The sequence below is a fragment of the Corvus kubaryi genome, unplaced genomic scaffold (genome assembly GCF_017639235.1).
Source record: "Corvus kubaryi isolate FWS band 111438036 unplaced genomic scaffold, C.kubaryi_AGA036_p1.0 37312, whole genome shotgun sequence".
In the NCBI taxonomy this organism is placed as follows: Eukaryota; Metazoa; Chordata; class Aves; order Passeriformes; family Corvidae; genus Corvus; species Corvus kubaryi.
The window spans coordinates 2187903-2202739 of record NW_024581098.1 but is presented as its reverse complement, the minus strand read 5'-3'; the positions used below and the strand labels follow the sequence as shown (position 1 = coordinate 2202739).

At 37.2% G+C, this 14837-nt stretch overlaps 1 protein-coding gene across 4 annotated transcripts in view; it reads left to right on the top strand.

The window, feature by feature from the left end:
• The window catches only part of SNTG1 (syntrophin gamma 1), a 334181-nt gene that overhangs the window by 165546 nt on the left and 153798 nt on the right, over positions 1-14837 (top strand). For all 4 annotated transcript variants that reach the window (XM_042029036.1, XM_042029033.1, XM_042029034.1 and 1 more), the window contains exon 2: positions 5034-5088. In XM_042029036.1, the coding sequence (XP_041884970.1) occupies positions 5062-5088 (27 nt within the window). In that variant the 5' untranslated portion in view covers positions 5034-5061. The remainder of the gene's footprint in view (positions 1-5033; positions 5089-14837) is intronic.

Genomic DNA, 14837 nt, shown 5'->3' with positions numbered 1-14837 from the left:
ATTGGAAAAGTGAGAGACCAGACAAAAGATTTATTTTTTTCCTAACAGCATTCCAGACTTTGACCCAGAGCCAAACTTTCATGCTCCAGTTTGCCATAGTACATTTCACTTAAAGACATGCAGCAGCAGCCCATTGCCATTTAATATCACAGTTTTCAGATTATTCTCGTCTAATACTGCTTTTTCCTTCTTAAAGATTTTGACTTGTGTTGTTCTGTTTTGTTTTTTTTTTTTTTATTTTGCTGTTTGCAATAGTTTTCTTTTGCCAATCCAGAACAGACTGGGTGAGTCGTTAGGTCATTTTGTGGGTGTTTATTCTGGGGGACACTAGATAATTGTTAATGCAAACAGCACTGAATAAACAAACAGAAGTCCAAGATGCATTCATTCAGTTAATATTGCCTTGTGGATCACTGACTACTGAAAAATTGTTGTTTATAGAGTGAATCATTAAGTTGGCTTGCATATTAAATATGCTTGCCACTAAAATAATAAATTATGACTGGCAGATAAATACCATACTTGTTTTAACCAAGACAAAATGAACAAAACATTAAAACCATGTTAGCTACTAATTGCCAACTTCAATTCTTTTGAAGCATGAGCTTTGCTAAGAGGTGGTTATTTTGTTAAAAAGCTTTGTCAGGTAATTATTTTCGTCCCTGCCAAAGAACTGCACAGGTTTGCTGATTCCAAAGTTCATCTCAGTCCTCGCACTACCAGATAGATTGAGGTACATACAGCTAAGGGTCCTCCAGCTTTGTGAACATCCTTCTACTTAAATTAATTAATTAAAACTGTAATTCTGTGCAATGGATATACAGATCCCCCTTCATGTAATGAACTTTGTGAGGAGGTATGAGGAAGTGCTTGAATCTGGAGAGTGTCTGTTGCCAACTCGCCGAGAAATTTTTCAGCAAATGAGTCCAATATGTAAATTATTAAAAATCATTATGTTAACTGAACATAAGTAACTCAGTGTTCAAACAAAATATAATTCAAGCGTGCTGGAAAGCAATAACTGAATGAGGGTTTATTAATCTGTAGTTACTCAACTTCTCCTTTGATTTACTGTGGTGTCTGCATGCCTCTGACCACTCTTCCAGTACCAAATATTTTGTGGCAAGCTCGATGGAATGAAAATGCCTTTATGGAATTTAGATTTGAAGTAATGTTTCTCTTTTTCCACAAATATTTTTGTTTCCTGTAAAGCACAAAGGACTAGCTATGCTATATGTAAAGATAATTTCTATATCTACTTTCCCTATTTATAGAGAAGGTTTGGGGTTTAGTTTTAATTATTGCTAAAAAAAAAAAGGCCTTGCAGAGTTACAAAGGTATGTATGTTTAATTTCCTAACATACACAATAAGGACAGATATGATTTTCTTTATTCATTTTCACAATGTAGAGCCAATATGTTGGCAAAAACGGAGGCAGAACTTGGAAAGGCAAACATTAGTTGTGAACTATTATCATAAGTAGTTGCTGATCTGGGATTTGTGCCTTTGAAGTATGGTTTTAGTCTCTTTCCCCATTAGCAGTTCAGACATTTCTCAGACAATAGGAATTTCTTGTGATTTGTCTCCATCAAATAAGACATATACAAGCTGCAGTGATATCATATGCTATGAAACTGCATTTGATAATGCATAATTTCTCCATAAACTTGGTATTTGTGCATACAGTATTGTATTCTTACTTTGCACCAGTAACCTTGAGAATGAAGTGTTTGCTCCTTTTACTTCAATAGTATTTCATTTGGCTTGTGGCATTTCCTACACTTAACGAGGTGTCTCTTGCTGTTGTGTGCACAAGAAATTTTCTTTTTGTTTGCTACCTTATTTCATTAAGTATACTGAAGTATTCAGTCATGGAAGTACTTTGTGAAATTACATTTATTATACTACTGGAATATGACCTGATTTATTGTAAGAAGATCAGAGCACAGCTCAAGTGCTCAGTGCATTATCCTAAATGAAGCTTTGTCTCTGAGGGCTGCCATAGGCTTCATCTTTGCTGTTACATTTTAGCCACTGATTTCCCTTTAGAGCACAAATGGCATAATAATACTGCTTGGTAAATGTTTCTTCAGCATTGAATAACTGCTTTTCCTGCCAAGGTGGTGTCAAAGTCTCTTCCCAACCTGTCTGCAACACACTATTCCTTTTACATCCATCAGCAGAGGTGAGCTAAATAGGTCTGATGACTCAGTTTTGGAGGAGATGCAGATTGCAAGTCAAGTTGAAAGGACAGCAAGTAACTTTGCAAAGCTTGCTTGTTTACATATCTTAGATTGCAGGGGTTCCCGGCCCCTTTAGAGAAAGCGACACTGTTTTCCTTTCTCTTTGAGTGATACGTGCTGTTCATGCCTCCCTCTGTGCCTGCAAACCAGGCTCTGTCCTGAAGCTGTTTCCTCTGCACCTCCTCAATTCAAAGCCACAGGCAGCTCCTTTCTCACATTCTGAAGCACAGTTTGTCCCAGAGCAACCTAATGGTGGGGAGGGGCAACAAAAAAAAATCAAATATTCAGGATGAAGGAAGCTCCTAGGAGAGCTGGAAAGTTGCTCAGGTGCAAGTGGCTGTGATTTGGAGATGGGGTTGCAGAGATTAGCCAGAAGCTTATCACAGATATCTGTAAGCAGTGGGTTTCACAGTTTGTCATTTTACAAATGTTTTATTTTTGAAATTACTTAGGTTTATATTTTCTGCCTTTTTTCATGTATTACAGGAGGAGACAATTAGTTATCATTGGGGCTTTTACCAGCATAAGATACAACATTTGTGCATGATGCATGATATGTATTCCTGTAATTTAATTATCTAGAGTGTTTATTTGGGGTATAAATGCTGGAAACAATGACATTTCTGAGATGATTTATGAGGTACTGCACTTTGTAATCAAACCTTCTGTGAGCTTCTGTTTGTAAAGTATCAAGTGTTATGAAATTGCTGATAGTCAGAAAAAGAAAATTGATAATGGGCTTACATTCTCTGTGCAGCTGCAGATGAGAATCGGTAGGAAATACAGGGGAGCAGAAGCAGTGGCAGCTATATTGCAGAGATTAGTAACTGAGATGTTGCCTGCCTGAGAAATACATAAACTCTCTGCTATGAATTTGATTTTGTGTTGAGAATTATGTCGCTCCAGCTTTACATTTTAGACAATATTTTACAGTTAAAAGTTCTTTTTTTTCTATGTGATAATGCAAGTATTTAATAATAAGTAAATAAATGCATTATACATAAAAACCAACAAGAAGACAAAAGGAGTAATACTGAGGTGTGGAAATTACCAGGGTTGGACAAGGTTTAGATCAAGAGTAGCTAAAAGATAGTGAAAGTGGAATTGTCATTGACTGTGGAACCAAAATTGCCCAAACCCAAACTTTGCAGAACTTTTATTGATAAGGCAGAACATAACACGAGTGAATAAACTTTTGACTGCAGTAGGAATTAGTGACTTGCCATAATCGGGGCCCAAGAAAGGAGAGCACTGTGCATTACTTCAGTTTATGTTTCAAAGATACATCTCTTGTAGTTCCAGAAGGCTAAGAAGTCCTCAGAATACTTGGCTAGGTGAGCAAAGTCTCTTTCCCACTTCAGCTTACTCAGCTGAAAAAAGTGTTCATAAAGATTACGAGGATACTCTGTAACACAATGACTGACCCCCCAGAGAGAAAATCTTTGAAACTGTAATAGTGACCTTGATTTTATGAGCATTTTGAGAGCAGAATTACAGACACAGTTCTTTATTGGATCTTACTGCTCTTGTAAAGCTGATAAGGAAGGAATGATGATGGGCCCTTTTTAAATTTCTGAATTGTAACCTAGCCAACCTAGGCTATCTCTGCTAGAAATTAGTCTAGAGCACAGGCTGTGAACCGGCCAGAGCTCAATAAATAGAGGACTTTAATCTCATACGTGTGCTGTTTAATAAAACTGCATTCAGGGCAGCAAACTAAATCAAGAGACTTAATGAGGAGATATTATTATTATTAAGAAGTTTAATTGTAAGTATTAGGACTTAAATTTTTGTTCTATGTGAGGAATTCTAAATTTTATTTTAAACTTAGGCTAATGGTGCAAATGTTGTGTTGGAACTTTGAGTACTATACCTATACAAATAATTGCAAGCACATAATTAATACAAAAACCAACAAAATACTTGATGGACAGAATTTTGTTACAGGATTGGTTTTTTTCCAGCCATTGAATGAAACTGCTGTTTTGCCCAGGACTGTTTTGTGTTTCCTGAAAATGTTACTGACTCATGCATGAGTGTTTTGATTGCAGACCCAGCAGCAGGACACTGTTATTAGCCTCTGCTAACATCCTGTTCCAGTGGCTTTATGACATAAATAAATGAATGCATAAGTGTGCATTAAGATGAATACACTTTAGGTAAAGGCCAGGCAAAGTAATAATTGCAGGATTTGGTGTGACATTTTGCCAGCACTCGCACATATTCCTGACTTTTCTAACATTTGTTTTTCAAATCATAAATATTTCTGCAAAGTAAGCACACTGTTAAATGGCAGCGGCTTCTGCAGAGAGATTAGGTGCATTAATAAAATGTGAGACAAAAAGTACTGGCGCGTGATGGTTTTTAATTAGGGGAGAAAAGAAAAAAAATGTTCTTTTCTTTTCTTCTGAAGACCAACACTTAATTGTCTCTTTTTTTGTTACTTTTGAGTATACTCTTACTTTTGAAACAAAAATTGAAAAACACACAAAAAAAGAAATTTACACTTGCAATAAGAAATGTTTGACTGTCCTGTGAAAGGGAGGAGGTGGTGGGAACCTAAGCATTCTTTTGATTCTATTCAGTGAAACCAGGTTGTGTACTTTATAAGAACCAGGAACAACTTCTAACATCTTCCTAATCCTGTTGCAACTTTGATCATTTCTCCTTTTAAGCAATGGCTATAACTGGACCTAGCAAAGAAAAGTGCAATTGCTCATCTCAGACAGATAACTTTTATGTTTTGCTATATCTTTTTCATTCTAATGAAATCTTTCTCTCCATTTTAGACAAATATCACTTGCTGTGTCATAGCACATGGATTTCAGGACTGCCTGTGAAGAGGTAGGATCAGATTTTTTTTTCAAACAATAGTAGAATGAAAATCAATGAACTTTTTATATACAATCCTTTTTATATGCCAGATACTTTTTCTTTTACCCTTTTTTTTTTCCTTCCCCTGAAATTTTAGGAATGATATAATCAAATGTAAGTTATTCAGCTGATCACTTCATGGTGGCAGATGGACTTTGTAGTAGAAGATGAAAGAATTTGCGCAGGTGTATTCATCACTAGACCTCACCTCTGTTCCCATTTACCTCTTTAGGCACAATGAGGTGCAGGTACTTATGTTTTGTGTGAGCTTTGCTCTTCTTGAAGTGTTTACATCTGAAAGCCTGTGCATGAAGAAAAACATCAATGGAGTCAAGAATCTGTTTGGTGCTTCTCAGCAGAATCAAGGGGGAAATGCAGAAGTATGGGAAAAAGGTAGGGGGGAAGGGGAGCTGTGAGGATGACCAAAATGAAAAGCATTTAGTGAGGTAAAAGAGTAATTTTTGCCTAGAGTTATTTTCATAATGTCAATACAAAGTACTTCAATCTCCCTCCACTAGAGATAAGGGAAGTGCTTTCTGTGTTCATACTAATTTGCCTTAAAGAAAGCAAATAAAATGTATTTGCAGACATTAGCAAGGGCATCTTATTTACTCCGTGATTGTCTATGAACAATTGTTTTAATGTGATTTTAACAACTTCAGCAATTGAGACACAGTGAGAACTGTTTACAGCAAATTATATAATGATGTTAATGCATTATTGTAATTTAAAAATCATGGCAATTACCTGTACACTGAAAACCACAAACAGCATTTATGAAGTTAGGACTGAAAACAAGAAAACTGGCTAGAACTTTAAGTATGACCATGATCCTGTGAAGAAATAGAAATGAAGGGATGGGAACAGCACTAAAAGCAAGAACTAACTGCAGCTAAAACCAATTGTGACTTGAGAATCAGTTGGAATAAATTAGGGGAGAAGAGAAAATAAGCAGACTAAAAGAATATTAAATCATGACAGCATTCTGAAAGTAGTAGTAGGGTCAAAAGCTAATATTGAAGTGAAGCTTGCCTTTGGGAAAGAATACTGTGATGTTTTTCCAGGGTGGTATGTGTCAGGCTCTAATACCTCAGAAGATATAAACAGTATAAATTCTATGGCAGTATATCTCAGATTATTTGCATGGAAGAAAGCATTCTTACTAGTTTTGAGGTTTGGCTTTTTGGATAGAGTATTTTCAGTTGGAAGGGGCCTGCAGTGATCATCTAGTCCAACTTAACTGCTTCATGGCTGACCAAGAGTTAAAGCATGTTATTCAGGGTGTTTTGGTTTTGGTTTTATTAATAACATCTCTTTTTGAATGCATTTATTCAGGAAAAGAGGAAGATACATATTATTTTCATAGTATTTTATGCTGTTATTCTTTAAACTCTAGAGACTACTTATTGGCGATTAACTTCACTCTGTATCTAGTTTCTAATGGGGCCATTGATTACAAATTTAGGTCTTTAAAAATCAGCTGATTTGTTGGAGCTACCATGGTAAACAAGGGAAGGAGAGGATGATTCCACCCACCCTAAAGAAACTCCATAATCTGGAGACCGCAAAGAAGATCCTTTAACTAGGATTTAAATAAAATTAAATGAGGTGGATTCAACCCCAGTTTATATGCTTTGTGTAAAATGGGGTTTTTGCCACAGAATCACTGGTGTCACTTCCAAAACTATGGTCTATCTCTTTCCTCCCAAAAAGACATTAATAAAATACAGATTTTCAACCTACTTTCATCAAATGCCTGTGTCTAAATAAATAACCAGCAACCTTATGCTTGCACAGAGCATAATTTTTAACTAAAACCTTAACACTATCATTGCAATGCATCATCCTCTTTGGTTTTTGTTTGGGGGAAAATACAGTGAGCTGGATCTGAAAGCCCAGGAGAAAGGAGGCTGCTGCAGCTCTGTATGCCCAGGTCCAGACGGCTGTGAGGGTGAAGACACACACAGGGGTGGAGCACACATATACACTACATGTATCCATATATATATATATTTATGTACGTGATGGGCCACACAGATCCCATACCAACACACAGAGCACTCACAGACAGCTCCAACACCCTCATCCTGTTCCCCTCTCTGGCTGAGCAGGATTGAGGTCCACTCATGAGAGTATATGTATATGTATATGTATCTACATTGTGGGTAGATATCTAGTATCTAGTAGATATCTAGTAGAATCTGTATCTACATTGTGGGTGCCTCCAGCAGTGGGGCTGAGACAGTTTGCCCAGTGTGCCCAGCAGCTATTCCTGAATCCCAGTGTCCATAGGTTGGGCTTGGGTCACGGCTGGACAAACACTCTGACTATAAAACTGCATGTGACCAGTCCCTGTTTTTCTCCCTTAACCCTCTATTTTCATGTACTCTTGCCCCCCACAAAACACTGAATCCCTTCCCCTGCCCTTGGTTCCTTCCCTAAACATACCATAATAGGTCCTGTGCAATCCAAAACTGCATCCCATTGTGGGTCCCATCCTCCCAGGCACTGACCTCCACTTACTCCAAGAGGTACTATGGCATTTTCTTACCATAATGGGTTTCACACTCAGACACTGGAGCTGAAGCTGTCCCAGGACAGCCAGGCAGGGGACTCAGACTGGTTGTCCCTTACTGAGTCCATAATTTGGGTTCCCATCTGCCATTGTGGTCCTGTGGTCCTTTGAGCTTGTGGTAATGGACTTTCAATGGGCTGCTGGAACTGGGCGGAGTGTTGCATGGACTTTGAATCTGACCCATCCAAGTATTAATTAATTAATTACTTGATGAAATGTTTCACTTGAGGTCAGTATAAGGTGTAATAATCCATTCTGTCAGGTATTTCAAGTCCCAATATATACCTTTCAGCTATTACTTCTAATAAAATTTTCTTAATACCTTAAAATTTGCCAGATTTGTCACCAAAACTTCATCTGGTACTTGAGCTTCTTAGGAAAGTGACGGTAGTGGCTAAGGAAAAGACCATTGTGGCACTACACCCTTAATTAGCTTGTGGTTCTATTCCATCTTGGCACATCTTTGGCACTAGTTTAGTCGCTTCAAGCCACAAACATTTTGCTGACATTTTACTTATTTAACTGTTGACAGAAAAGATAAAGTAGCTGTAGGCTTTGCTCCATGTATTTTTGTTTAATTGGTTCTCTAGTCAGTGCATGTAAAACTTTCAGGCTTCTATCCCCTCCATCCCCTATTGTATCAAATTCTCAATCATACTACATATGTGGGAAAAATATCTCTAGTCTTCTATGTCAGAATAGTTACCAAGAAGTTTTTGATAATGGCGATAAAAGCTTTTGTGAAGCATCTTGACTGTTTGGTCTTCCTCTTCCCCTTCTCATTTTCTTTCATCTCCATATCCCAGTGCTGTAGCCACTACACTGCAGAAGAACTGAGATTGTTCTCCCAAACTGGTGAATGCAGCTCAGATTCTTGTTGGTACTTCCATCCTTACTAATGGCAGTAAATGGTTTGAGCTGAGTTCCAATTAGCATAAAACCAACATTTTCCACATAGATGCACTGGGGCTAAAGGATATTTTTCATGGTGTGCATGACATATTCAATTTTTTTTCCTTAAATGACTTTTCATCCTAAGTAACTGCTGCTCTAGTGCACTGGAGGTCTCTGAGGGAACCTTAGGTCTTTCATAATACTGATGCTTTCATGCATCCCTAAGTTCTTCTAGTGTCTACTAGAGGGATTTGGTTTGATGTTTGGACCCTGAAATGGTCTTGTCTCCTTGTAGGTACCTGCATGTGCACTTCGTGCCTAAGTTCCTACTGCAGATCTGGTTGGAGCAGTCAGTTATTTTAATGAGAGGTTAAACACATATATGTAGACAGGTAGCATTTTTTTTCAATCCCAAAGTGATTTCTATGATCCTAATGATTATTTTCTCCCCCAAACATCTTATGATTAGGCTGTGCTGCTTGCCAAGGCATCTTGAAGTAGTTTTATTCTGCAAGAGAATACCTTCCATGCTAGGCAATTCAAATGGCACTACAAAAAGAAGGCGATCTTACACACATTTTTGAAGGGAAACTACCTGGTATCTGAAGAGAGGATTTTTTTTTTTTTTTTTTTTGTGTCTGGCTTCTCTGCTTGCCACTTTAGGAAGTTTTTCACTGTTTCATATTTGATTATTCAGTATTCTGTGCTCTTTCCCCTCACTGATCAGCAAATGTGTCCATTTTGTTGGTTCTTATATTTAACAATTTCTAAACCGTAAGACTATCCAGGTCCTCTTTTACCCTTTATCCTGAGCTTTCTGAACTTTACAAGAGCATAAATCATAGAGTCACTGGGTTCTTAAAACACTCTCCTGTATGTACTTGACCTTATTCTATATTCTGAAAACTATCTCTTGGAAGATAACCTCAGTCTCTGACATAATACTGTCCTCTGCAGTGAAAGTATCCTTCTGTTGAAATTGAAGACTTGGGATGATGATAATGCATTAGAACATTTTCCCCTGTAATTTCTTTTTTTTTTAAGTTCATATTTTCCATGTACTTTATGAACAAGCTGCATGAGCAGCTTTCTAACTTTTCTAACTTTTGAAATGTCATTCTTTACTTCTAATAGCTTGGCTTCCCTGCCCCCCCCCTCCCCCAGTATAACATCAAACTTATTTAAGTTAATAAATTCCCAGTTCATTTTCATGCTTGCACTCTATTAATTTGTTTTCACAGTACTGTCCATTTGAAGGATTAATTTGAATTGGTAAACTGTTTGTCTTCTGCTTTATGAATCCTGTAAATATTCTTGGAGACTTCACAAACTTTATAATTTGATAGGTTCTGTTATTCAAAGGTGTAGGGACCTCTATTTCAACATCCATCTAGTTGGGGGTGTTTTTTGCCTGCAACAAAACGTGTTTTAAATTTTAAGCCATTTTTAACTTCCTCATGAATTTCTTCCCTAAATCTTGTTATATACTTTTATGGTCTGTTTCTAGTCACCTTTATGCAATTTTCTGATTTACACACTTCAGACTAAGCTGCTGTTTTCCTTTGTTTATAAATCCCATTAAATAGCAATACTGAGATTTCTAATACCGTGGGTTTCTAGGATTTTTCTTAAATGAAGCTTCAGCTCATGATTTATTCTCAAAATCACAACATGGAAAATGACTGGTAAATTACAATGTATGTGAGAATGTCATATAATAAGTGAAGTAAATTTGAAGAAACATACATGTTCTCACAACAGCCTTCAATTTCATGTTATCTTACCTCTTAGGCTCAACTTCGTAGTCACAGTAAGCTCATTGGCAATTCAGACATCAAAGTGGCATCCTTACAGTGTCACAAAAAGAAAATTTTTGCTCTAAAATAGTACCTTAGCTTAGTAAGAAGCTCATATATATACATATCCCTATAAATATATATATATATTTCAAATGTCTAATTTATATTTGGTATTGCAGAATGTATGAAACAAGGACTTTCTCTATAAGACTTCATTCTTTCAATAACATCACTTAGAAAGAATACCACAACAAATACTTACCTGGCAAATACCTGACAAATCAAAGTAAAATAAGTTCAAGTCCAAATTCAGAATTTCTCTGCAGTTCTTTCAGACTGGAGTGTAAAATTCATATGCAGGAATGGACTTGCTGTCTTTTGGATTGGAAAATGTTGGTATCTGATTGAAGAGGCTCTGAATGACAAGCTGAACACATCCCTGTGTGTCTGGGCTGTATTCCAATTTTTTGACAATATAAGTGTTTTTCACTTAAGCTAGCAATATCTCCACAGAATGTTTAGCTGGACTGTTTAAAAAACATCCTCTATATGGTTCTGACACATATTCCTGCCTCTTGAATCCACTGCTATTACCTCCTTAAATCCATTGCCATTACCTCCTTAAACCTCTGATTCAATTTCCTTTTTTAGTATTATACCTACGATTATGAAGCAGTGACAGGCATATCTCCAAATACTGAGGTCAGCCTCAGTTCAAATAAGCATCGAAAAGGGTAGATATTAATCTGAAGGAGCTAGGTACACATTTAAGGCAGTTTTGCAACCCATACCCCTTACTGCTATCATGTTCTTGATAGTGGAAATAAATTTCAGGGCTTAAAACAAAATTGCAGAGGCTTACTTTATTTTAGGACTAACAGTCAAAGTAGAAACTAAAAATCCAGGTCACCTTGCATAGAAAATGTGCTGAGATTTTTTTTTTCCTTTTCTTTTCTTCCACTTGTTCGTGGACTAAACTATTCTGGGATATCTGTTGAAGTCTTCCTGCTGATATGAAACTAGGAGAAGCGAAGCTAAACAAATTGGTTTATTACTGTAGGGCCAAAGACAGATAAAGTAGCATAAAGGAAAAGATATAGCCATGTCTTGAAAATTAATGACAAGTATTTAAAATTGCCTGAAATACTGAAAAAGTCTCTTCCAGAACAAAACAAGGGAAATGTTTTAGAATTTCTTTTTCCTTGTCATAAATGACAAGAAAAACCAAAGACATAAAATGAAAAAAAAAAAAAAATTCTTCAGCAGAAAATCTGCCAGCAACCTTTTTTAGGCCAGATAAATTAAAAAAATATTTCTGTTGGAAATTCTGCAGGAAATTGATATTTAAATGAACAGGTAACTTTAATGATGTTTCTCCTCCAGTATTTATTTTGGTATGTGTTTTGTATATACTCTGCTGCTAGCATAAATGTATGAACTGTAGTTTTTATGTGTATTTCCTCTGAAATTAATTCTTAAATATTTGTGATGGCCATTTAACAAATGTGAAATGTTGGGTTTGGTATGTAAGCATTTCTAAATTCCTTTTAGGAAAGGAATCTTTAGGCCAGATCTCTTACACAGCCTGCATAGATAATGTGCTGTAAGTCAGGGTATAATTTTTAAGTGGCCTTTTTTCACTGCCTTGTTGCTAATAATGATCAGAGTGTGACCATATTCTTGGGAGAAGCAGTCTGCTTTAAGGGCTCTGCCAACCTGTGCTGTTCTCTGATAGTGACCTGAAGCAGAAGGTTCACCACAGACTGGTGTGGCAAAGCAAAGGGAGATCAGTTTTCAGCCCCTCTTGTAATTATATTAGTTCAGGAACTGTAAGCAGTTCCAAGGACATCAGCTCTTGCCACATCAGTGTTCTGATGTAACTCAGCTTAAAACAGTGTTAAATGAAATGACAGAGGCAGCCTTGTGCAGATGCAACATTCACTGCATCTGTTACTTAGGTACCACTACCTTCTTTCATCATTGCTTTTGCTTGAAGCCACAGGTTCTTCTCCCATATGGAAACTCTTTCCTTTTCACCTCTTTACAATGCTTCCATATGCATTCCTTAAACACACCTCCTCCGCTTCATAAAAATGTACAACTTCAAACACTCAGTTTTCTTCCCATCTTTGCAACAGGAGCCCAGCTCTATGAGTAAGATGATGTTCTTGGCAATTTGGGCTCAGTCAAGGTGTATTGGCCTAACAAACTGTTACCAGCCGGACTCTGCTTCTCTCTGCACATCTGCTGTGAGGTGTTGCACTGCAGTGCAACACATTTGAGCACAAGGGGATGCCTTGCATGGCCTTGCACATGGCCCAGCAGCTCAGCCAATGTGCTGCACGTGTCTTTTTGCTGTAAGAGAGGAGTAGGGCTCAGCCCTCTGCCAATGACATGCAGAAGGCTTGAAGGGAAAAATTTTAGCACAGCCTCACATGGACTCTCTTAAAAATTGGTATCAGGAACAAAAGCTAACATCAGCCTTAGCTCTGCATTCCCACACCTCACACACACATACACACATACATGCACGCCATAAAGGCTCTTCAAACGTAAGAGAGGGCAGGGCTATAGGCTAGACAGCTGATCAGAATAATTTTGCTGGGGCCACGTGAATAAAAAATGTTGATGTGCATGACAATTTACATGAAAGTATATATACAGGTTGTCTTCCCTAATTTCCAGCTCTGGAACATGAACTCATATCTTTATTTGACTCATTTTATGGAATACTTTGAAAGGGGTGGGTGAGAGCAGCAAGAAAGAGGTTTCAACAGACAAAAATGGAACAATTAAATTCCAGTCTTTGTTCTCAAGGTCTTCTTTTGAAGTTACCTAATGAAACTCAGCTACATTCTTCTCCTTTAAATGGTTGTTAATGCTGCTCTCAGGTAGGAGAGGGAAGGAGGTAGTATAATTGAAGATTTAATTTTGAACTGTATTGTAAACTAGCTTTCATAAAACCCAACAGCAAGAAAGTGGTTCATTACATTTTAGAATGTCTGATGTAAATAAGGTCCCTGAGTGTGTGTGATCACTCTTTCCAAGGTCCAAAATATTTTGCTGTTCCCAAGCTTGATTTGCTTGTTCAGGCTGAATAAGCTCAGCTCACATGCATTTAGAAACTGACTTGAATTTTAATTTTATTCTAATGTCTAATTGTGCCTGCTGTGGTTGCCTCTAATTCCTATGAAGTAGCCCCTCACCTTTTGCAGAAAGACTCTGGAGATTTTATAAGGTTATTAACCAAATCAGAAATGTGCAATCAAGTAAGGCAGAGTTACTATACCCAGTGTACGAGAGGCAGAATTTGTTCTATTGCCAGTTATCCAGGGAGGAGGAAAGGCATGTTGCAAACTTTGCTGTAGGGGAAAGGCATTTTATAAGTGTTAGCCCCTTTATTTGACCATAGTTATTTAAAATCCACATTGTTCAACTTTCATTGCCACTTACTGCTTACTTCACAACTCCAAGGAGAGAGGAGGAATCTTAGTGTGTAAAGAAGTTCCAAGGACATAACCACTCTTCATTTTAGTATTGTAACATTTTGTGTATATGAGAGGGAATTTTTCAGTGGAACTTGAAAACCTGACTCCTTCTGTGATCTGTCTGTGCACGTCCATCAGTTTCTCTCTCATCCCATTAAAAAAACCCCCCAAAAATACACCTTAATATCAGAAAAATGGTGCAGGGTGACTGTTGACCAGAGGTTTGACTGACCTCAGTGTGAGTTCAGTGCATGGAGATCTTCATTTTTCTCTTCTTCTTACCTAGTTTAAAAATAATAAAAGCAATGTCAGAGCCAATTTCAAAGTCATGGCTGAGTTATACACATTTGTTCCTGGCATTCGAGGAAAAACAATTTCCAAAGTTTGAGTGCTGATTATGGAGCAGAAGTGACAGAACAGTTTGTCAGTGGAGAACATTATATAGAGATATTTAAAGATTGTCCTCGACCTTTCCACCTCTTTTAAAGCCTCCTGAGAGAGATTTAAACTTCTCTTTTGCCAGTGGCCTACTGTCAGTTCCATATTTGTGTTTGTTCTCTCCATGTTATGGATGTAAGAGCACATTGTGGGAAGATCTTCCAAATCCTCTTTTAGACTCTTGTCTGAGAAAGAGCCCTCAGATTCAGCCAGGTCAACCTTGGCACTTAAAGTTCAGAGAAATACTTTTCTTTCCTTGATCTCCTCTTAAGCCAACTTTTTACAGATGGTGGATTGAAATCTGACCTCTACGAAGACCGTGAAAGTTCTGTTATTGTCACTGACGAGTCCAAGGTTTTAAATATTTTTATACGTGGGTTTTCTTCTGAGATACATGTGTGTATATATCCATAACTATATCTATATCTGTGTATCTAAATAAATACTGTAAATACTTATACCAGTAAAATACTTGTAAAGCTAAGTTTTTAGATTATTTGTAAGCAGATTTCTCATATTAAAAAA